The following is a 23,728-nucleotide window of genomic DNA, read 5'->3' on the forward strand; positions in this document are numbered from 1 at the left end:
CCTCCAACTACAACACATCCTTGATATGCAAGAACCATTGCAGCCATTGTGGTTCAGGTGGTAGAACGGGTCGTCCACTAATCGTAGGGTTGGTGGTTCGATTCCTGGCCCACATGACTCCACATGCCGAAGTGTCCTTGAGCAGGACACTGACCCCCAAGTTGCCCCCGATGGCAAGTTAATGCCTTGCATGGCAGCTCTGCTACCATTGGTGAATGGGAACCAGTGTAAAGCGCTTTGGAACTGCTAAGGTTAAAAAATTAGTCTTTTTATTATTAGTCACGTATACATTACAGCACAGTGAAATTCTTTTCTCTGCATACCCCAGCATTAGGAGGTGGGGTCAGAGTGCAGGGTCAGCCATGATACAGTAGCCCCTGGAGCAGAGATGGTTAAGGGCCTTGCTCAAGGGCCCAACTTGGCAGTGCTGGGGCTTGAACCCCCACCCTTCCGATCAGTAACCCAGAGCCTTAACCGCCAAGGCACCACTGCCCCTGAAAGCACTAAATAAGTACAGACCATTTTTCATTTCCCAACCATTCTTGTGCAATAACATTATGAGCACTTTATTTCATTTACATGGAATATGCTCTTTGTTTGGACTATCCACTTAATTATTCTGTAACTGTATCAAATCAAAATCATCTCATGAGCAGTGTTGATCATAAAACAACAACAACGGCAACAACAAAACGTTGTTCTGTGAACTTAATCATCCAAATCTACAACTTCATTCTGTCCCCAAGCAGTTTGTAAGACGTCTACACCTCTGTTTTATTAAAATGTTATTAAATCAAACAGTCCTTGAGTGTGAATAATTTAAACATCCTGTACACATGCGTATCTTGAACTATAGAACTGATTAAGATTAAAGTTTAACTAAGTTAATCCTTGGCTGATGTGCAGGACAGATGTGGGCGGATGCATATTAACCTCCGGTCCTAAAGTTGACGTTTTTTTTTGGGGGGGGGGGGGGGGGGGGGGGGGGTTTGGATGTTAATTTAGAAACAAACTGCATCAATCATTAACATTTAGGGTTTGTTTATTTATTTATTTTTTGATGAGGGACTCAGTAATTAGTCCCAGTGAAACGCTCCAAATGTCGCTTTGCTTTGAGGCGCAGGCAGTGAGGTTGGGGATCAGTGGGACTGTGAGGCAGCGCTGCCACCTGCTGCTCGATCAGGAAGCTGCAGATTATTAATATAACGCTTTAATGCCATGGCCTGAGTGAGTCGTACTGTATGTCAGTGACTGTGCTGAAATCGCTGCTCTTTCTTATCCATGGATCAGGAGTACTGAACACGGTCATGTGGGTGGTCATGTGGGCTAGAAATAATCTCATCACTGAATTATCCTGATAATGTCAGTACTGAACAGCGATCTTTGTTTGTCCTGAAGGACATTTTTTTGTACTCAAGTCAAGACAAATACTAATGAATACATTTGATTTTAAAACTTCACATTTGTATAATTAAATGTAATGTTTTCGATATGTGTTGTTAGAGTTTTATTTTTAAATTTTATTTTACAAATAAACACCACCATTTTTAAGTTAAGGCCAAATTCTAAATGTACTCATTACATAGTGTAGTAGTAGTAGTAGTAGTAGTAGTAGTAGTAGTAATAAATTTTATTGATATAGTGCTTCAAGCTTTTCATGTAAAGTTTTCCTCCTCAGGAGTCAGGAGTCAGGTGACCTTAGACTCCTCCTACTCTCATGGCTTCACAGGACTGGCCTGTATTTGCTGTAGTGTCTCTTCTGTATCTCAGATTTTTACAGCTAAAGCTCCATCTAGTGGTGGATATTGATATTGCATACTGCTTCAAAAAACTAGGCTGTTTCTGAAAGAGTAAAAAAAATACACGGCAAGGGTTTTAAACAAAAGAAAAAAAAGAGAGAAAGGACTATTCTTAAAAATATGGCACAGAGATTAATCTGTAGATTTATTTACAGATATGTTAGAGTTGTAAAGCAGGTTGTTTTTCTGAAAGAAATTTACTTCTAACGCAGCACGCTACAGACATTTTCATTGTTGTAGATTATTCAGTTCTATCTAAAACACGTTTTCTCCTTTTCATTATTGTTATTATTATTATTATTATTATTATTATTATTATTATTATTATCTACTAGAATTGAGAATTATTTAATTCCAAGTAAAACATTTGCAGAGTTTGTAACGTGTTGTCATTCTCTGCTAAATAACCCTGTGGTTTTCCCCATCATTATGGTTTGTTCTTGTTCTTGTTCATAAATCACAAACGGTGTGAAGTCTGTCGAACATTTTATCCGTAATGTTAAACCCTAATATCGACGTGTGTAAACAATTACCGCATGGCTGTTTGAATGAAAATGGTTGAAAATGGAGACCACGAAGTTGCGGTCTCTGACGATCAAGGGTGCCAATATTTATGCGACTGACTCTAACGACCAGTCTTGAATTATTCCAACAGCTTGGAATAAAAATGCAATTAAACAAGCATTCAGGTGTTTCTAAAAGGCTGGAGCGATATTTAGACAAACCTGGTGCGTTATTGTAATTATTAGCAGGTTGATATAGCTGAAGTGAATCTCGGCTGGTGATGAGAGTTATCCGAGTGATGTGATGTCATGTGATGTGATGTGTTAGAGCTTTAGGAAGTCAATCAGGAGCTGAGCATCGTCTTAAAAGTGCTTGTGTTTGCTCAGTGAAATCTGCTGTGAAAGCTCAGAGGCTCTGGAGCTCCATTACAGCGCAATACGTCCAGACGTCTGCTTTCTAATCACCCCGTTCCAGACGGGTCATCACTTTATTCCTCCTCACCTCACACACACACACACACACACACACACTCAGCGCAGCACAGGATTAAATGAACGCGCTTGTACTAATACGTTATCCTTTCTATACTAACCGCTCATTCACAGAGACTAAAAAAAAAAACATTTACAGGATGGAAGGAGTCTCCAGTGTCAGCGCTTTATAACAGTCAGAGGTAAAGGTCTAACGTTTCGGACATCTTCAGACAGAGGAGTTTACGCTGTGTGGTTTCTCAGTAACATGACAAGTAACATGCAGAACTGTATTTTTCTCTTATTGGAGCGGTTTATAGCTGCTATAACGTCAGCGAGAACAGGAACCGACTAGTTTCACCGACTACAATCATCAGATTAAATAACAATGACGTCGTTATTAGCGTTCTAATAAAGAAACACTATGATCGTAGATAACGTGCTCTGGGACATGAGGAACAGAACACTTGGGCACTAGGACACTAGGAAGTGCTGTTTTAAGAAAACAATCCACTTTAGGTTATTATTGTACATACCGAGACTTGGCATTTTAACAGGGGTGTGTAGACTTTTTATATCCACTGTATTGTTACATCCATGAACATTTTATCATTCCAGTAACGTTCAGCGCTGTTTCAGTAACATTATCAGTTCAGTAACGTCCATATGTGTAACGTGAATAAAAAAAACAAAAGACTGTTCACTATTTGCACCGGTTTAGCGGTCCAGTAGGAAGTGTTACTGTATGTTAGAGGAAAATGATCCACATTGGCGTGGTGTGATAAGGCCTGGCACGAAGCAGCGGATTCCGGCCCGTACTTAACGCACGGCTTTGTTTAACGTTTTCACGCACGGCGACGTTAAACACGCCGACGAGTTCTGTTCCTCTTCCCGCCGTCGCCGTGATTGTCGTCATGAACCGCGTCATTCAAAACTACTGACTAATCTGGAAGATTGGAACACAAAACTGAGCTTTTAGTATGATTGAAAACGACATGAAAGCTTTTAAATATTCCAAAAAAAAATTTTTTAAAAATAACTGTAATTAAAAAACAAACGAACATATTGTACATTAGTGCACTGTAAAACCAAATAAATATCAACATTTTTAAGTTGAGAAATCAATTTCTTTAAGCCAAATACACTTAAATAGAGTTAATAGAGTTCATTTTTTTTTTTTGTTATATTTAAGTGTATTTGGCTTAAAGAAATGGATTTCTCAACTTAAAAACGTTGAGGTAATTAGTTTCCTCAAATTTTTGGAGTTAAGTGAACTTATCCGGTTTTTACAGTAATGTAAATCAACTGACCCTGGGTTTGGAAATTTCAAAACTTTCAAGCACAAGAATCTAGTCAAACACTGTGTATATTAAAAAGAAGTGCTGGAGGGAAACATGGTCTCTCGTGACGATATCAGACTACGACGTGATGTATCGGGCCGTGTGAGGTGTGTGACGGCCGTGTGTGAGGTGGGCTTGACTTTGCACTCGTTAACCTTTGGAGGTCTCGCTTCTTCATTGATTGAAGGATTTCTGGATGGGTGTTGGAAAGGACAGAAGGAAGGTGAGCTGAATGATTGATCAGGTCCCGGTGGTAAGACGATGATACGGTCTAAGAGGCTCTCAGCATGAATGATCTATCTCCGGCTAATCCGGGAACACTCGCTGAGTAGATCTGGGAAATTTGGGGAAAATTCCCTGTTTGGTTGTGGCGTGTTTCTCGAACGTTTCATCAGCTTCGACCCGTTTTCGGACTTCACGACTACTACAGTGTGCTCAGCGGGATTCTAGATGGTAAATGCTCTGCCCTTATTATAGTGCTTTTTTAACCTTAGTTCTAGAAAGCGTTTTACACTGGTTTACCATTTACCAATGGTAGCAGACGTAGTAGGTCACATGACATCACCATAATACGTCTATAGTAACATCGGCCTCTCCGACACGTCCTGTAAAACCTCGTCTACATTTTACTTCGGCTTTTTTTTTGTGGTAAGATAAAATAAATCCTGTCCCGCATCTTCTCCCGCCTGTTTGTCATATTCCACTCAGCGGATAAATCCAACCCGTCCATCATAACACCATCGTGTCCTTATTAAACATCACCACGAGACTTCCTGTTATGTTTCCCGTTAATCGTCATCGCGCTTAACGATAAATCATCAGCGACGAAGAGATTACAGAGCGAGGCGGAACGCCCGCGAGCTTCTCCGTACGTTCACAAGAAGGTCGGAACGAGCACGGGGCTCTCTCTGTCTCGCTTCTCATACCGTTTTGAATTAAGGCTGAGGTTTGTGAGCGGGACGATAATGGGTGATGAGAGGGGGAGGCGAGCGGAGGAGACGCGGTGGAGAGGTGGAGAGATGGAGCTCGGGGGTTTTATTGCTCGCTGCTGCTGGAAACGCTTTAAATCACACACGCTCCAGACAAGGTTAGCTGAAGAATAGCTCTCGGTGTGTCGTACGGGGACGTCACTGAGACGTTATTTATTTATTTATTTAGTTATTTTTTAAAAAAGCGACCTTTGTCTGCGAGGTGGCGTTGACATTCTGAAGGCTGTGTTCCTGATAGACGTCCTTTTTTTTTTACAGGCTAGAAACCCGGATGTGAGAACATGCACTTGCACGTCGGGAAAGAATTCTTTGGTCGCTCGTCGTTAGTGACGTCGCAAGATGGCCGACGACACGGTTCATTTTTCAAATGAAAATCTCAGAGTTGGAGCGCTGTCTAAAATCCACCGGCAGGAGGATTGACACACGCCAAAACTTACGAAACAGCTATAAATAAGGTGGCAAGAAACGAAACGTCCTAATAGACGGCGGGGGGGGGGGGGGGGGGGGGGGACTTCTTACTACCTCAAAAGTTCACTTCGAAGAACGTTCGTCTCTGTGTTTTCTGCCCGAGCTGATTGATGGCGATTGCTATACAATCGGAGAACACGCGTCATCACACAGACCGCGCTAGGATTCAGACGAGGTTTGATTCGAATCTTAAAAGCAAAGCCACATTAGGTGCACGAGTGTTTTTCACTCTCTTATTATTGTTCGTGGAAGCCAGTAAATGTCTCACTTAATTAACCTGATTAGATCATCAAAGCTGACATTACACTGTAATCTCATCGCTGTGTCTGCTTTATAAAACCTACCTTTCACCTACCTTTCACCTTTTCCGGCTAATTAGCATCGTTATGCGAGATCAGTATGTGGTGTGTATAGAGAAGTGAAAATCCAGCGCCTTCTAGCAGCGCTTATCATCGAGTCAGGCTTTAATTAGCGGCTAATGAAAGATCATTTATCTTTTATATTAGATCTGCTTAAGACCCAAACGCTGCTTTAAATTACTGGAGGAAAGAAACTAATTACACTTCAGGTGTGTTTTTTCTTTTTTTTTCTTACCATTTTAATTACTCCTTCCACCACCTATTATTATTATTATTATTATTATTATTATTATTATTATTATTATTATTAAAAGAAAATCCGGAGAACCATGACACTTAGATACCGGCGTGGATAAATTCGGACACTTCTAAATGAAAACGAAAGAAAGGATGAAGCAGTGGTGCGTCTCAATCATGAATCAGTGTATGGTGTTGATGAGTTTGGGGCACCGGTAAGAACCCCGGAGAACTCCTGGCGCCATGACTAAACGTCAACAAGAGGCAGGTCGGATATCTTCCTGACGTCATCGATCGACGTCGTGTAAATCCGTTAGCTTAATCGCACGCGTTTCTGTCGCCGTACTTCAAGCAGGATCGTAGGCTAGGCTAGGGGAATTTTTTTTCAATAATGAATTCATTAAACACCGAAAAGTCGTTAGACTCAAACGAACCGTACAGTTATTTTCATTACGTAATAATTAATGGTGGACGATCTCTCAGCCAGACTCGTCTACAAGCTGCTTACGTTTGTAGGCGAGGCTGGCTGAGAGATCGTCCGCCGTTTTTTATAATTTTTTTATGAGCGGAGAGGCTTCAGCTTGGTTTTTGCGGTGCATTGTGGGATTTTTTAGGGTGCGAATGGAAGGATTTTCGATTGAGATACCCGACTCCCTGATCAGTGCCCTGACTGCTGAACTAGGGAGCTGACAGAGACACACCAGAACACGATTTGTAAAAATAATACAAATAAACTGAACGGTTAAACACAAACGATCATGATAATAACAAAAGAAAATAGCGTGTGTGTGTGTGTGTGTGTGTGTGTGTGTGTGTGTGTGTGTGTGTGTGTGTACGTACTAAGCCTGAAATCATTTCTATAATCGAACAATCTCTCAGCTATTTGTATTTTTAAATAATAGCTTAATCGGACCGTCGCTCCTGGTCCAATGCCACTAATGAAATGAAATAAAAATGTCAAATAAGAATTTTGACAATTTTCTCTTTCTTTCATCTTTAATGTTTTTTATTTATTCTCTTTATCAGCCAGATCTTTTCGAGCTGCTGCTCATGCCGCGTCACACTCAGAGGAAAGCGCTATCTACCTTCTTCCTCATACATGAGCTCACAGACGCCTGTGATTGGCTAGAGTCACTGTGATTGACAGGGGAGAGAGAGTATGCTCCTCCCACCAGGAGAGCACAGCCAGTCTTGCTCTCTTGTTCTTCTTGTACGATTGGTCACGGATTGTTGTGGCGTCGTCGGGCTCAGGAACATATGACTTCCAGATGATGGAGCGAACTCTTTTCCGCTGCGCCACTCGGGATCCAAGCTTCACTTTTTATCCACCGTTTTATTCAACATTGAAGTTTTGTGTATTTTAGTATGAATATTTCAGCCTTAAAGTGATCTATAAGCTTGTGTGCTCCAAAACAATGACAACATTCGCATTTGGAAGATTATAAACATTTAAAATGTACAGTCTCTCTCTATCACCAATGCGGTGGTATCAACAATATTGATGACATCAGATTTGATTTTGTCCAATCAAATGCTCTCCAGAATCTGAAGTGTCCCGCCCCCAACATTATAAAAATCCATGATTCTAACTGTCAAGTACGGCTTAGCCCGGGCTGTGAGGTAAACGTTACTGGCTATTTAAAAAATGTGGAGGAGCCCCTCGATATGTCTCACCTTGACTTCCTGTTTCAGTGGAAATTACGTGAACGCAGCGAATAACGCTGAGCGTTTCGAGGCATTTCGCAGGGACTCAATCAGTGTCCACCATGTAGCCATTTCCTTATAATTAACCAGCCATAATTAAACCAAACAGAACTGAATGTAACAGGTCTCATTAAAGTACGAAATTGTTACACTAGTATTTCACGTTTTACTACTATTCCTTTTTTTTTTTTTTACTACTGTTTTACTACTATTAAATAACTGCTCACATTCACAAAATATTACACAATAATAGGCTAGTACTGCAATATCACACTTAAATAAAATTCCCTCCAGAAGTTCACGTATCGACATACAGTTGGTCTTCGTTATGGGACGGTATACAGTTTTGGGTGTTTCATTTTTAATTTTACGAGAGCTTCAAGTTCAGGTAATTATTTGTCGTGCTGTACGTGCAAATAGACGATTACTTAAAGCCGTCGGCTGCGTCCCAAACCGCGTACTTACCTAAATACGTGTATTTCGCCTACTATATAGTAGGTAAGTACGCGGTTTGGGACGCAGCCGTGCTCTCTTGTTTGCCGTCAAACGGTCGAGCGCTGCCGTGTGTGTACGTGTCCTGTCGTAAAATGCGGTGAAAACTCCCACACGACGTTAATAGTGTGATTAAGGTGTGTACGCATCTGTAACGCACGTCGATAACGCGACTAAAACAGGAACACTCCACACGTCTCAATTCCATTCGTGTTTACTCCGAGTACGACTTTAATCGGATTAAGGTCGTCGATAATCTCTGTTTACATGCTATTTCTTAATCAGTGTGTCGTCTTAATCGGGTTCATATCGGATCATCGTTGTCCGTGTAAACGTACTGACTGCTACCACTGTTTTCTTAAAACCTCACACCCTGAAGTGTTTTATTCCTCTTGCACCGCTTGACAACAGTCGCAACGTTTTATTTATTAAAAAAAGAACACGTCGTCATTTTTTATCCATTTAACGTTCCTCAAAAAAAAGGTTCTGACTCACGTTGTAGCAGCAAGAATAGGCCGTTCCCTCACCAGCCTCCCTTTTCATTTCTGTCTTGTAGTTCCAAACAAAAATGCGAAACAGTACGCAGCTTATCACGTTACCGAGGACCACGAAGCATCAAAAACTCCCCCGTCCTGAAGGCAGCGCTGTTACAGAGCACTGACACTGGAGACTCCTTTTTTATCCAAGTACCTGAGAATCAGATGCTCTAGAAACGATATCATATTAGAACGCGCGTGTGTGTGTGTGTGTGTGATCAATAATAAGGCAGTAATTGCTGAGAGAAGATGCTTTGCGTTGTAGTTTAGCCGTAACTGCCCGAAACAGCACATTAGTGCATTAGTGCGGCTTCTCAGAGAAAGAGAAAGAAATTCTCTCAGCTCCAGTTATCTGACCTGAACACTTGACACTCGATCACACTTTCTCTTCCCTCCTCCCTGTCTCTCGCTCTGCCTCCCCCCCCACCTCCCTCACACTCTCAGACACACATTTGGCACTGTCAAGGTTGCAGGATTGAAACCCTGCCTCTGATTTATCTCCTGTTTTCATATCAACATCGGCGCCACTTCCGATGAACTGGCACTCAAGCGAGGAGGAGAGAGAGCGGCTCCGAGGCTGTTGCAGCGACTGCTGGTACTCGCAGAGGGAGCACTGATGTGTGACTATCTCCCTCACACCTGGCCATGACGCTGAAATCCGTTGAATCTTCCTCAGACTGACACATGCAACTCACTTTCTCCTCACCGTGCGATAGCACTCCTGCTGAACCGCGTCTCCGCCCGCACCGTCACCCGGAATGGCATCCGATCTCGATCGACTGGAAGAACCGGTAGAATTGAAAAGGGAGGAGGAGATTAAGCGAGGCAGCTCGACTTCTTATACCTCATGTCCTGGAGTCCCGTAAGGAACTTGGGAAGAGGTCGAAGTAGTCCGTGGTGGGAATATGACCGTGTCCATGTGTGTTAGAGCAGCAGTGTGTCGTCTCTCGTACCGTAGCCGTATGTGATATAAGCGGATATTTGTGCTGGAATGATGGCGGGGCGACTGCTCCTCCTCACTTTGTCGCTTCTGAGCACTTGGATGACACCCGGACTTTGCTCGGACGGGGACAAGCCGGGGAAGAACAAGGGTGGGTGGAGATGGAAAGGGGACAGGTCTCGTAAGTAAACCACCCCTCTCTTCACCGCCTTCCTTCACTGCTTCACACTGACAGTTCTTTCTCTCTACTTGGGTAGCTCACTTGTTTCGTTTTCTGTCTTTCGCGTAATGTTTCTGCTTCTAAAGTTCAGATAATGCGTTCTAACGTGGAGACAAATACACTCGTGAGAAGTAGGAGACACAATATGTGTTTTATTTTGTTTCTTTTCCGTTTAAGAAAACTTGCCAGGAAGATTCGCAGGTCGTCAGGTTGAGACTAGAGGCGCACAGTCGGTCTGGGACTGGGGTCCCGTTCAAAACAAAAACGAAACAAGTGCACAAGCTTGAGTTTTTCACTTCCATGTGGCAGATAGATACGAAGTTCGCGTGACAAGCAAAGACCATGCCGATTAACAGGAAGGTCCGGTGCTGCGTCACACATTTACAGAGTTCCTTCGTTCATCCTTAGTAACTGCCTGGTCAGGGCTGCGGTGGAGTAAATTACGCCGCTGGTTTGTAAATAGAACCAATTAAATTGGTTCCAAATAAATTAATCGAGGTTGAGGAAGTGTCAGAGCCAGAATTCACACATCATGCTGACTTTTCTACATCTTTCCAACGTTTCTGGAGGTAGAAGAAAAAAAATCCACGGGTTTAAATATAGATACAGTGGCATTGAGTTACACCCCAAAATATACACTGCAAAGTATTCTATTCAAACTACTCTTATAATTGTATCATATCATATATATAATCGGATTATCAGTCCAGGATCAAGAAATGTACTGTAGCTAACTCAGCATTTAACGTCGCATTTAACATCGCATGTTGGAAATCTCGCTCGGATGTACAGGATTTATAGGAAAATGATTGCTTCCCGAAGTGTTTTATTCCTCTTATACCACAGTAATTGTCCACTGATTAAAATACGTTTATAGTTGAGTGACATCTGTGATATAACTTCCTGTTATCACCTCACCGGTTTCCTTTTTTTTTTCCTCCCCCTTTCTAGAATAAGTTAAAAATAACAAACACACAACAAACCCCCCCCCCCCCCTCGCCCGCCCGCCCCCCGAGGACGCGGCTTACCGAGAAACCAGTAATCATCGACCCGTCCGTCTTGAAGACTTGTCCATATTGGAAAGCTTTTTCGAAAGACCCTTATGAAACTCTGACACTGGAGACTCCTTACATGCACGTGAAATTAAACGCCCCCTTACGGAAAACGTCACCGAAGCGAGACGGTATACGTTCGTATGTGTCGAATAACACCACGTGTTTTAAAGGTTCGTTATTAGACGTTCAGGGTTCGGTAAGTAATCCGACGTTACTTCGGCGGAATAGAAATGACTAACGGTGCAGCCTTCTCTTTAGAGTTTCCTCGGCTTGTGTTGATCTGTTTTCTTCTCCTGCGCTACTTTGGTTGAGTGCACACACGCACACACACGCACACACACGCGTAGATGTTGATGAGCTGTGCGAGTGTGTGCTGTAAAAAGTAAACCCCTCTAAAAACATCCATTAGTAATGCTAGGCAGAAGTGCAGTGGGACAGAAAGCATGCACTTACCACGATGCACGACGCTGTTTACCGCCTCCATTGTTAACAAGACCTTTTTCTTTTTTTTTTTTTGATGGGCCGCCAGGTGGAGGAGTGTTACGACGTGGCTCTAAAATTTGATGCTCCGTTTCCTTTCGGGATTTTCTACACTCCCTTGTATGTCCATGACAAATAGTCCGGCCTTATGTTCAGTTGTTCCACTTGCCTGATATCCTTGACCTCAGTTTTTTAACGCTGGGGCACATTAAAGCTCGACCCGAGTTTCTGGCTGCGTCACTGACCTTCTGAAACACGTGGTAGCAAAACAGCGTCACTAAATCATGCAGTGTTAACTGTCTGCCTGGGTCAACGCCGTTTTTATTTTTTGAGATTTATTGAGTTATGGTTCAATGAGGTCTCACAGTCCGAGCCATCTGTAGCGTGACCTGACCTCTTCGTGAACCGAGACTGTGAAACTTGACTCGGATGGGGTTTAATGTACACGCAGGTGTATTCTGACACACCACGATACAATATACTGAACCTGCATGTTGGGATGTATCAGTGCTCATACTGTTATCAGGAACCCATGTAATATCGTGCTCGTACTGTTTAATAAGAATGCTTATTAAAGAGCAACCAAAATACCAGGTGATACTATGTGATGCCTAGCGTAGGTTTACACGCTAATGAACGGGCGGCATGAAATGACGGCAATCTGTCAAAAGTGGAACACCAGTTGCGCCACCCACTGATCAATGTTACTATGGCGACCAGCGGTAGAAATGCCTACCGGCGCCTTCATAGAACAACGACTTGCAGCAATAAAATCGCCGCGTGTGTGAACGAAGCTTCAAACTGAGCGCAAGGATTTACAGCATATTCACGGGCGTCCCACAGGGTTCCATCATCGGACCGTTCTCATTTCGCCGCTACAGCACTCTCCGGTGCTTTATCTCTTCATCAGAGAGCCTTTTCGCCGTGCGGAGAGCTTTTCAATATGACATGAGGGCGTCTCCTTTGCCTATTCGCGTCTTGGAAGTAAGGCCTGATGAGATGTTTAATGATTCTCACTCATAAAGCTCCCATCTAAAAAGACACACACACACACACCAGCACTACTAATTATATGCATGAGCACCTTGCTTATAAAAGCGATAACGCCGCACAAGCCAGTCATCGTAATCTGCAGCTAAATGACACCGTAATGACTTTCCGTTACCGAGGATGTTCTTCTCTTTGAATGACAAACTGCGTTTCGGTCTTCTTGTTATGTGTAATAGATTTCTCTATGAGAAAATGAGAACAAGGACTGAAGGGATTCTTATAACTTCTCGGCATTTTTTTGGCCAGTGAATGGCTTTTCTATTAGAACGTACGAGCGGGGACCCAAAAATTCCCGGAATTGGAATGTGGCGTGCATCCTCGTCATGCGCACCAATGCGATTTTCCATTGAAGTGCTTAGGCGCGTATACGGGAAAGCATCAGGAAAAAGCGTCCGGACGCTAGTGCTACACCCAGAAGTGTGGTGGATCTTGTACCACAACAATGCAACAACAATTGTTTTTTTTTGTTCCCTGAAATTAAAAATGAGTCAGAAGGTGGAAAAGATCCAAATCCAGAAAAAAAAAACTTTCCAAGAGGCATTTCCAAGACTGGGAGAAACGCTGGGACAAGTGTATCGCATCACAAGGAGAGTGCTTTGAAGGAGATTAAAGGAGAAATTATGTAAATTTTATAACACTAGTTTTGGAATTTTGGGGCTCGCCCTCATATGATGCCCCTTTGGTGGCCCATCAGCCAACCAGCTGCAATTCTGCCTTTCACCTGATGGTGGCAGCAGACTCCGTTCACACTTTTAGTTAAATTCCAAGAGGCTTTGTTTCGAATTAATTGTCTGAATGATATTAAGTCATGGCGATAGACAATAACCCCCAAAGTTTACAGTGAGAAAGGGCGATTTCCGCCACGTCCGCGAAACGAGTTACTTCCTCTTACCACTTACGTTATAGCGGCTATAGTATAAACAGCCGCTCCCTCACTTTCTCTCGAAGTGAAATGAAAACTTCTCTTTTTTTTGTAAAGTTAAAGCTTTACCTCTGACACTGGATACTCCTTCCATGGATATTACAGACAACTTCACCTTTTAATGATTACACATTTTATTTTTCATTTAATAGTAACACATTTATTATTAGACTTAGATTACATGGTGCACTTACCATGCAAGTCCCTGTGTATTAGCTGTTACTATGGAAACGATAACTTGTTGTAGCATCCCCTCGTTATACAGAAGCAAGCACTCAATTGCGTATCTGTGAACCTCCGACACCTGTAGGATATTTTAGTGTTTGTCCTTGTTTTTATTAGCATTAGTGTTGTTGTGGGTTATGCGTGCGGACCGGTGGTACACCGTCATGCAGCTCTGTATCGGGTTTGTTTGTGTTTACCGTCCAGAGGAAGTCCGTTGGATTTCGTTGGATTCCGTTGGATTTCCAGGCGGCTGTGGCTCAGGTGGTAGAGCGGGTTGTCCACTAATCGTAGAGTTGGGGATTCGATTCCCGGCCCACGTGACTCCACATGCCGAAGTATCCTTGGGCAAGACATTGAACCCCAAGTTGTTTCCAATGGCAAGTTAGCGCCTTGCATGGCAGCTCTGCTACCATTGGTGTGTGTGTGTGAATGGGTGAATGAGAACCCGTGTAAAGCGCTTTGGTAAACCGCTAAGGTTAAAAAAGCGCTATATAAGTGCAGACCATTTACCATCTGCCACGGCCTACGTTTACGAGGTATATTTGATGGTTGTATCTTGATCTCCGTGATTGATGTACCGTTTCATCGCCTGGACTAAAAAAAATAAACATACATCGTATGACAATATCTTCAGAATGAACAGTGTAATCAGATGCGGACGTTTACAGTAGATGCGACTCATATATCCAGTACATGCCAGTGAGCTTCATTTGTACGTGGCCGATATCTATTCCTACCTAAATATAAATATTCCTCTTCCTATAGGTTTTTTTTCCCCCCAAAATACACAACAATATCAGATCCGTCTGATCTGATCCGTTAGTGAAAAATAACTCGGAATTGGAGCCGTAGAGATGTTCTCAGGATGTTTTTTTTCTTCATATCATGAAACTTTCTTCTTTCTTTTTTTTTTTTTTTCTCCCTGAAACACATTTTGTTCACGGCTGCTTTCATGCTTTCTACCACAACACCTCTCAGGGCTCGTTTCTGCCGATTAAAAGCTATCTACTGGAAGGACGTTTATCTTCCACATATTCGTGTTGCTTATTTAAATGTTTATAACAAGGTGCTTCTTTACTCTCGACAAAAAGCTCATCATCGCTTCCTGGCACCCTCAAGGCTGTTTTTCCCCCCGAGTAAGAACGTGGTGTTCCTTTCAAACTCGTTTGATGTTTCGAATCAGGCCTCGAGGCTGCGTTTATGTTCTCTATAGCAGGGCAAGACTCTTCTTTATTTTTATTTCAAATCCGTTCTTGAAAAGAAACCTTCGGCCTGAACCCGATGGAGCACGGAGAACTATAAATAAGGGTTTTAAAAGGCCGTGACTCTAATGCAGTGCTCCAGCTGGTGATTAAAATGAAGACCCAGATGCATTTGGAGGTCATTGTTCAAGTCTACCGCTCTCTCTCTCTGTCTCTCTCTCTCATTCACGTGTGGCTCCAGGAGATTTGAAGCCCCTCTAATTAGGTAACAGTGAGCTGTGAATCTCAATTACTGTATTTCCTGCAAGGTCAGAGCTCGAGCAAAGGACAGGAGAGGTGAGTCACAGGAAACCGGAGCAGCGTCTAAACCTTATAGCGTTTTCCTCTCTTTGAATGAGCCTGGAGTTTTCTTTTCTCGTCACCGTATCTGGCACATCGCATCGAAAGCGTGTAATACTTTTGTCAGCGGACTTCAGAAAGCCAGATCCGTCCCCGATGCATTTTTCATTTGACGGCTCGTCGCTGTAAGGGGACGCGCCCTCGGAGTCGGCGGGTTATGAATTATGGAAGGAAAGTAAAACCTTTTTCTCTATTTTTTTTTTTTTCCTTTTTGGAGTTGGAGTGGAAAAACAGGTGGACGGCATGGATGAGTCCATAAATTACGTGCTATACCATGAATGGTGATTTTTTTTAAAAAAAGAGAGAGAGGAAAAAAACCCGAGGTCTTTCAGGCCACTCTGGGGGATTAGAGGTGAAAAGTTCACGTGAAGGAATGAACTTCAGGGGGTCAAACGGCACTTCACAAAGTCCTTGAAGTTCATTTTGCGATTATTTACGACTCTTACGTGCCCTCATTTTTCCACGTGTGTGTGGGTGTGTGTGTGTGTGTGTGTGTGTGTACTCCGAACATCCTATTATATAACACAAGGACATAATCTGAACGGTACAAGATGCTGCTCGCTTCAGATGGGAAATGAAGGCTGAGTTTGAGAAGGTAAGACCTTCTGCAGTCTGAAAGGAAGGAAAAGAAAAAAAAAACACCCAAGCGACAAAAACGTCAAACAAATCCAATCTGTCCAAGTGACATATCTGATTTCTGAACCTGTGGCTCAATGAAAAGTGGCCATCACGCCCATGTTGTTGTTCTTTAAAACGTTTTCCAACCAGTGACTGGACTTTTTCCGTACGTGTAGCACAATCCATAATCCATACACAAACCTACATGTTGCTAGCTAAATAGCTTCGTACAAATGTCTGCCGTTACCATAGCAACCAATGTGGCCACGACGATGCAAGCCAATGCGTTTAAATGTACTCTGGACGTCTCATTCGTATATCGTTGTTTTGTTTTTATTTCCATTTAAAATTTCCCGCTTTTATGATACATGATTACGGTCTTGCATTTGACAACAAAGACGAAGACTGTTAAATCACATCTGGGGGAAGAAAAAAAACAACAACAAAAAAACGCTATTTCCTTGTGTAAACTTGTGCAAACGTTCCCTGTGTAAATACTGCATAAATAACTGTTGCGTTTAAGTCGGAGACTCCGAATACGTGGATACGTACGCGTGTGAATATCCAAAAAAAAAACTTGCTAATAATGACATTGTACGATGACGTTTATCTTATATTGTGTTCATATTGTGTTTATTTTTAATCGTTTTCAGCGGATATCTCCTCAAATCCCCCCTCAAGCCCCCAAGCCCTACTGTTGTAGTTCTAGTTGTAGTTCTAGTTGTAGTTAGTCATTCATTCTGTCACCGTCAGCGACCCGTCAGCTTTTCAGGCTCAGTAATGTTGATATAAATCACACACTGAGATTTCACTGAAGTCAAGAACGCTCAAAAGATCTCAAGCGAAAGGATCAGAAGCGAAAGCCTCATCCACATGATTTCTTACTGAATTATTAATGTTTGAAATGAGGCAGTGAGGAGCGAGTGTGTGTATGTGTGTGTGTGTGTGTGTGTGTGTGTGTGTGTGAGAAAGTGGTCCTGGGGTTTTAGGTGGAGTGTGTGATCTGCAGAGTTCGCTAAATTACACAGCTGTGCATTAGCAAAGGAAAGGATGGACATTATTGACTGTATCTATGTGTGGATGGAATATGAGTACATTATTCAGTATGAACAGATAATGTGTTCCAAACAGATAGAAATGCAGATTTACAGATTTATTTGTTCATTTATCGTGATCGTACGGTTTAGGCCACGCCCACTTTGCCTATAGCGAATGTACATATATACACGATGTAATATTCAGCGTAACCTTAATACACATAAACATTGCTGTGAAAATGAGCGAACGCTCAGGAGATGTGTGTGTTATCATTGTTCACATGTCTGATCTCATGTCTTTGGGACTATTCGGGAAGCAGTCGCTGTGCATCTGCGAGGCTAATCAGAGGAAATGAAGACTGACACTTCAAGGCCACACTCGAGCACAAATGAGATAGATTTTAATAAATGCACTAATTAGAAATCCGAGGGAAGCACGTGTGCTTGTGTTTTTTTTTTTTTGTTTGTTTGTTTTGTTTTTTGTTTTGTGGCTTGCTTTTCTGAAATTGGGCTTTTGTGTGTGCCGATCACGCTCTGAACGGGTAATTAAAGTAACAAATATACGAGTACATCAGATTTAAATATTCAGAATCGTCCCATTTCCTGGTTCTCATACGGTAGTTCTCATTCCAGCAAAGTAAATTCAAATTCGTAAACGAAGGAAGGGAAAATCAGTCCTAATAAAACCTATCCACGGCGGCCATCTTGGAGACCCTCCATAGCTGTTATTTCCGGGTTCCTGTTTACTTGGATAAACCAGAAACAAATGGCGAGATCATATGATACGTATTCTTCTGGTTGCCCGAGCTACTCCATTCCTAACAGACCAGAGTGCTCAAAATACATCAGTGTAACGATCTCTAACGTCTTTACTAACAAGACAACTGGCTTTAAAAAAAATAAAAAGATTACCAAGGGACATATCGTCTCATACCCTCTCTGATCACACTAACTACACATGTGGTGTATATGAGTTTGGCTTACTGTTTACCGAAGGGTCCCGATTATAATAATATAATCCCTTGATTACAGTTATTTAATCTCTTTATGATTATTTTTAATCATAGAATAATTGTTATTTTTTCACAGATGAATATTTTCCATATGGTGTACTGTTAGTTCACGGTGGCTTTGTGATTCGTACATTTGCCTCGCATCTCTGGGGTTGGGGGCGCAAATCACGCCTCCGCCCTTCGTACGTGGAGCTCGCATGCTCTCCCCGTGCTATGGGGGGGTTTCCCCGGGTACTCCGATTTCCTCCCCACAGACTAAAGACATGCATTGTAGGCTGATTGGCATTTATAAATAGTGTGAAGGGTGTCCCCCGCCTTGTGCCCCGAGTTCCCTGGGATAGGCTCCAGGCTCCCCGTGACCCTGTGTAAGATAAGTGGTACAGAAAATGGATGTATGGATACTATGGAAACAATAACATATTAGAATGAATTAGTGCATGAATATAAACCTGTGATGTACAGCTACAGCAATTATTGTCAGAGTTGACCAATCACAATCCAGAATTCAGCAGCACTGTGGTTTAAAAGTTATAAGGGGGCAAGCACTGGACTGGACAGTTATGTTTTCTTCTTCTTCTTCTTCTTCTTCTTCTTCTTCTTCTTCTTCTTCTTCTTCTTCTTCTTCCACAATGGGAGTCTATGGCAGTCCATACAATGCTTCATACTTTAATGTGTATCTTTATTTATTTATTATTATTACATCGGGCACAGTGAAAGACGACACTCTCACATTTTAGTGTGCACCACTCAAGTGCTGTAGCACCACCAACAGGGCAAACGTGGACATACTTTTACATGAACAACCCCAGAATGAAACAGGATTTTCACTTTCATCTGATTCTTTGGGTCATGATAAGTTCCGAGGACGGTGTTAGTTTTTAGCATTTTTCTTTCTTTCTTTTTTTTTTTTTTTTTTTTCAAAATCATCAACGAATTTGGATCACGGCGTTGTGAGAATGACCTAAGCAAACCCTGTGTGTCAGATTTTTGACGTGCGGAACGGTTAGTCTAAAACACGAAAATACATTTGACGTTGAAGTCGCAGAACAGGAAGTGAGTGCGTATCTCAGCAGTGGTTTCATTATTCAAACAGAGTGTATCTCCTTGGGAACAAGCCATGATGATCTCCATGGCTTCTGGTCTTCTTCTGTCGCTAAGTGGTGGGGCCAGAAAGTGCTTGGCCCCCTTAATTGCTGCTCTCCAATTGTTTTACAGCCTAAAAAGTGTGTGCGTGCATTGTTATGCTGCTGTTAAGTGTATATTACAAGAGCGATAAAGGAAATAATTATTAAAAGTTATAATTAATAATTAGTCATCTTTAGTGGTAATTCTATGACAATCATCAGCCAAAAATCCATAACTGTTAAAGGTAATAAACAGATTTGTGAGTAGATTTATTAAATCAGAACTTCTGGAGGATGTAGGACGCTGTGGTAGGAGGTCACGAGGTGAAAAACACCCAGGATTTTTTCAGCAGTCCGGGGTTAGACGCAACACGTTAGTGCCAGATGTTTGATGCTTTTATGTGGTTTTTCCCCCTTTAACATGCGAATGTAGCAGAAATGTGCCACGGACTATTTTAATTTACAACTGAGCAGATTTAGCGTGTCAAACTCCCAAGCGAATTACGCTCGGAGTCCTGGTAAGCATGACCGTGCTCCAGGTTTCTTTCTTTCTTTCTTTTCTCTCTCTTCAACATGGCCACTTATTGGCTATCTGTTTATCTATCTGTCTGTCTGTCTGTCTGTCTGTCTGTCTATCTCTCTATCTGTTCATTCATTCAATCAGGTGCTGTTTTGAAACCCCACATATCCATTATTAATTAAATAAAGAAATTATTATTGATCATTATTAGATAAATAAATACAATGTTACATGATAATGGAAAATGAATAAACAAACAAACAAACATATTAATTAATTATTTGAGTTTGTTTGATTATTTATTTTCCATTATCACATAAAATTGTATTTATTCGTGTATTTATTTATTCGTTTATTTATTTTTCCACATCACCCATGAATCACTTTTTTTGTTTGTTTATTTGTTTGTCTATTTGTTTGTTTGTCTGTCTGTCTTTTTTTTTTTTAAGCCCTTTTCACATCCTGGTAGTTTTCAAGTTGATGTTTTAAATAGATTTTTTAAAGAAACAAACAAGTATTTGTATAAGCATTTGTTTTTAACCAACAAACAAGTTCAAAAATAATAAATATGTAAACAACCACCCACACGTTTGCTATATTTTGGATATAACATAAAAAAAAAAAAAATGATTTGTTCGTTATTAATTTGTTTGTTTGTTTATTGTTCTTTTTGAAAACCCTTTTCATACCCTGGTAGTTTTCAAGTTGATGTTTTAAATATAGTTTTTAACAAATGAAGTAAAATAAATTAAAATCACCCCACTTATCTATCTATCTATCTATCTATCTATCTATCTATCTATCTATCTATCTATCTATCTATCTATCTATATGTCTATCTATCTATCTATCTATATATCTGTCTATCTATCTATCTGTCTATCTATCTATCTATCTATCTATCTATCTATTTATCTGTCTATCTATCTATCTATCTATCTATCTATCTATCTATCTATCTATAGATATCTGTCTATCTATCTATCTATCTATCTATCTATCTATCTATCTATCTATCTATCTATCTATCTGTCTATCTATCTGTCTATTTATCTGTCTATCTATCTGTCTATCTATCTATCTATTTATGTCTATCTATCTATCTATCTATCTATCTATCTATCTATCTATCTATATATCTATCTGTCCATCTATCTGTCTATCTATCTATCTATCTATCTATCTGTCCATCTATCTGTCTATCTATCTATCGATCTATCTATCTATCTATCTATCTATCTATCTGTCCATCTATCTATATATCTATCTATCAATCTATCTATCTGTCTATTTATCTGTCCATCTATCTGTCTATCTATCTATCTATCGATCTATCTATCTGTCTATTTGTCTATCTGTCTATCTATCTATCTATCTATCTATCTATCTATCTATCTATCTATCTATCTATTTGTCTATCTATCTATCTATCTATCTATCTATCTATCTATCTATCTATTTATGTATGTATGTATGTAAATTTTTTCCTCTTCTCTTTCAGTTGATTTTTTTCTTGGTTTAGGACGAGCAGATTTAGCGTGTCGGACAGACAAATGAATTACTCTAAGCATGACCGTTCTCTAGCTCCAGCGTCTTTCTCGTTTGTAGTGATGTTTTGTATTTTCCTCTCTTCCACCGGGAAGCTTCTAGCAGATGGCAGCGCCGTCGTCGGGGCTTCAGCGATCTGATGTCCTTCAGCTCCTCATTGTCACTGATAAATAAAAGTTATGTGGCGTATGAGACGGAGTGGGAGGGCGGAAAGAGGGAGCTGGAGAAACTCATTCCGCCTTTTGTTTTCTTTCCTGTGTTCAGGGAGGAGGATTTATTTTCACACCACAGCGTGGGGATGGAGAATACTCCAGTGCTGGATGCAGCTTATAGTCACGCTTTTATCTGTTTATCTTTCATCTGTTCTAAATGGGGGAGCAGATTCTTCCAGGACAGTGGAGATTTCCTACAGACTAGTTCTCCTTCAGTAGCATTGACCAGGCTGACATTGCTCAAGTCTAGTCAGTATAGTTGAGTGCAATAGTTTGCATTGCCCATGGATTTTGAGTGGAGGCGGGGATAAAAACTAGTATTTCCCCCTTTTGTGCGCATCATCACAAGAAAACAAACAAGTAAGCAAACAAACAAGCAAATAAATAAGTATTTTCAGAAATTGTTCGAAAAGAATTCAAATATGTGCAGTTACAGGACAATAATCATCTTCTGTGTTAACTTTTACCAGCTTGCTGAAATGCATTTCTAATTGCTTCAGTCAGTAAATCACACCACAGACATCCTGCTGGAGTGAAGTGAAATAAACTCATCATTGCGAGTGGCCAAAGAACGCAGTTAAATGTAGAAATGTCATCAATCAACAGGGCGTGTTATTATTATGGGATGTTCTGTGTAATGGGTGTTAATAACAGTGCATTACTGTAATAAATTATGTACACGACGGTGTGAGGGATAAAGTGTGTTGGCTTTGGCTGCAAGCCCACAGTGGTGAGTTAGTCTGAGTTGGTCTGAGTTAGTCTGAGTTGGTCTGAGTTGGTCTGAATTAGTCTGAATTAGTCTGAATTAGTCTGAGTTAGTCTGAGTTAGTCTGAGTTGGTCTGAGTTGGTCTGAGTTGGTCTGAGTTAGTCTGAGTTGGTCTGAATTAGTCTGAGTTGGTCTGAGTTAGTCTGAGTTGGTCTGAATTAGTCTGAGTTGGTCTGAGTTGGTCTGAGTTGGTCTGAGTTGGTCTGAGTTGGTCTGAGTTGGTCTGAGTTAGTCTGAGTTGGTCTGAGTTGGTCTGAGTTAGTCTGAGTTGGTCTGAGTTGGTCTGAGTTGGTCTGAGTTAGTCTGAGTTGGTCTGAGTTGGTCTGAGTTGGTCTGAGTTGGTCTGAGTTAGTCTGAGTTGGTCTGAGTTGGTCTGAGTTGGTCTGAGTTGGTCTGAGTTAGTCTGAGTTGGTCTGAGTTGGTCTGAATTGGTCTGAGTTGGTCTGAGTTAGTCTGAGTTGGACTGAGTTGATCTGAGTTAGTCTGAATTGGTCTGAATTAGTCTTTGTTTCTTTGTTTATTTCTTTCTTTCTCTTTTTTGTTTTTCTTTCTTTCTTTCTTTATCCCTTTTCTTTCTTTCTTATTTCCTTTTTCTTTATTTCTTTCTTTTCCCCTTTTCTTTCTTTCTTTCTTTCTTTCTTTCTTTCTTTCTTTCTTTCTTTCTCATTTCCTTTTTCTTTATTTCTTTCTTTCTTTCCGTCTTTCTTTATCCATTTTTCAATTCTTTATTTTCCTTTTTCTTTCTTTCTTTCTTTCTTTCTTTCTTTCTTTCTTTCTCTTTTCCTTTTTCTTTATTTCTTTGTATCTCTTTCTTTCTCCCCTTTTCTTTCCTTCCTTCTTCCTTTATCCCTTTTTCTTTCTTTCTTTCTTTCTTTCTTTCCTTCCTCCTTTTATTTAATTGTCTTTGGTCCTTTAAAAAAAAAAAAAAACCTTTTCATATCTTTTTCAGAAGTTTCAAGTTGATGCTTTAAATATAATTCTAACAAACGGACAAACAAACAAACAAACAAATAAAAACCACTCCTCTATAAACAACAACAACAACAAGAACAATACTTGTTGTTGTATATGAGCAGTGCTTGTCAGTATGTGTGTATCTCTCTTTAATGATTTATATCAGTAAAAACATCATGTGTTCGATGCGAGCGTTCCAGCCTGGCGCAGTTTGATCCCTTTCTGTTTTTCTGTTTCTGTAACACATTGGCATCTGAGGCAGTTAATCAGATTGGGGGACACTGGGTCCTGCAAATCAGACCGATATGCTACACTAAACCTAATTAGCGCAGGAAGTAGCGTCATTACCTTTCTATATTCTGCTAATCTGCTGTCCAGCTCCTCTGAGTGAATGATGATGAGATGGAGATGATGTTCACTGTGAGAGAGTTCGACTCCCATTTACTTTCTTAATCTGATTAGATTTATATCATCTGAGTTTCATCTGACACTGTGCTGAGTAAACTGTGACTAAAGCGTTCAGTCACAACAACATTAGCAATCA

The 23,728-nt window shown here is 41.0% G+C and overlaps 1 protein-coding gene across 10 annotated transcripts in view; it reads left to right on the forward strand.

Moving 5' to 3' along the window:
* Nucleotides 1-23,728, forward strand: part of robo1 (roundabout, axon guidance receptor, homolog 1 (Drosophila)) — a 262,707-nt gene that overhangs the window by 43,518 nt on the left and 195,461 nt on the right. For 4 of the 10 annotated variants that reach the window (XM_017490568.3, XM_017490570.3, XM_047161470.2 and 1 more), the window contains exon 1: nucleotides 9,418-10,019. The exons of 1 other annotated variant lie outside the window; for it this stretch is intronic. In XM_017490568.3, coding sequence (XP_017346057.1) covers nucleotides 9,890-10,019 — 130 coding nt within the window. In that variant the 5' untranslated portion in view covers nucleotides 9,418-9,889. Of the gene's footprint in view, nucleotides 1-9,415; nucleotides 10,020-23,728 lie in introns of those variants that run through there. 5 more of the 10 variants (XM_053687578.1, XM_053687579.1, XM_053687581.1 and 2 more) reach the window with 3 other exon arrangements.

The sequence above is a fragment of the Ictalurus punctatus genome, chromosome 17 (genome assembly GCF_001660625.3).
Source record: "Ictalurus punctatus breed USDA103 chromosome 17, Coco_2.0, whole genome shotgun sequence".
Lineage (NCBI taxonomy): Eukaryota > Metazoa > Chordata > Actinopteri > Siluriformes > Ictaluridae > Ictalurus > Ictalurus punctatus.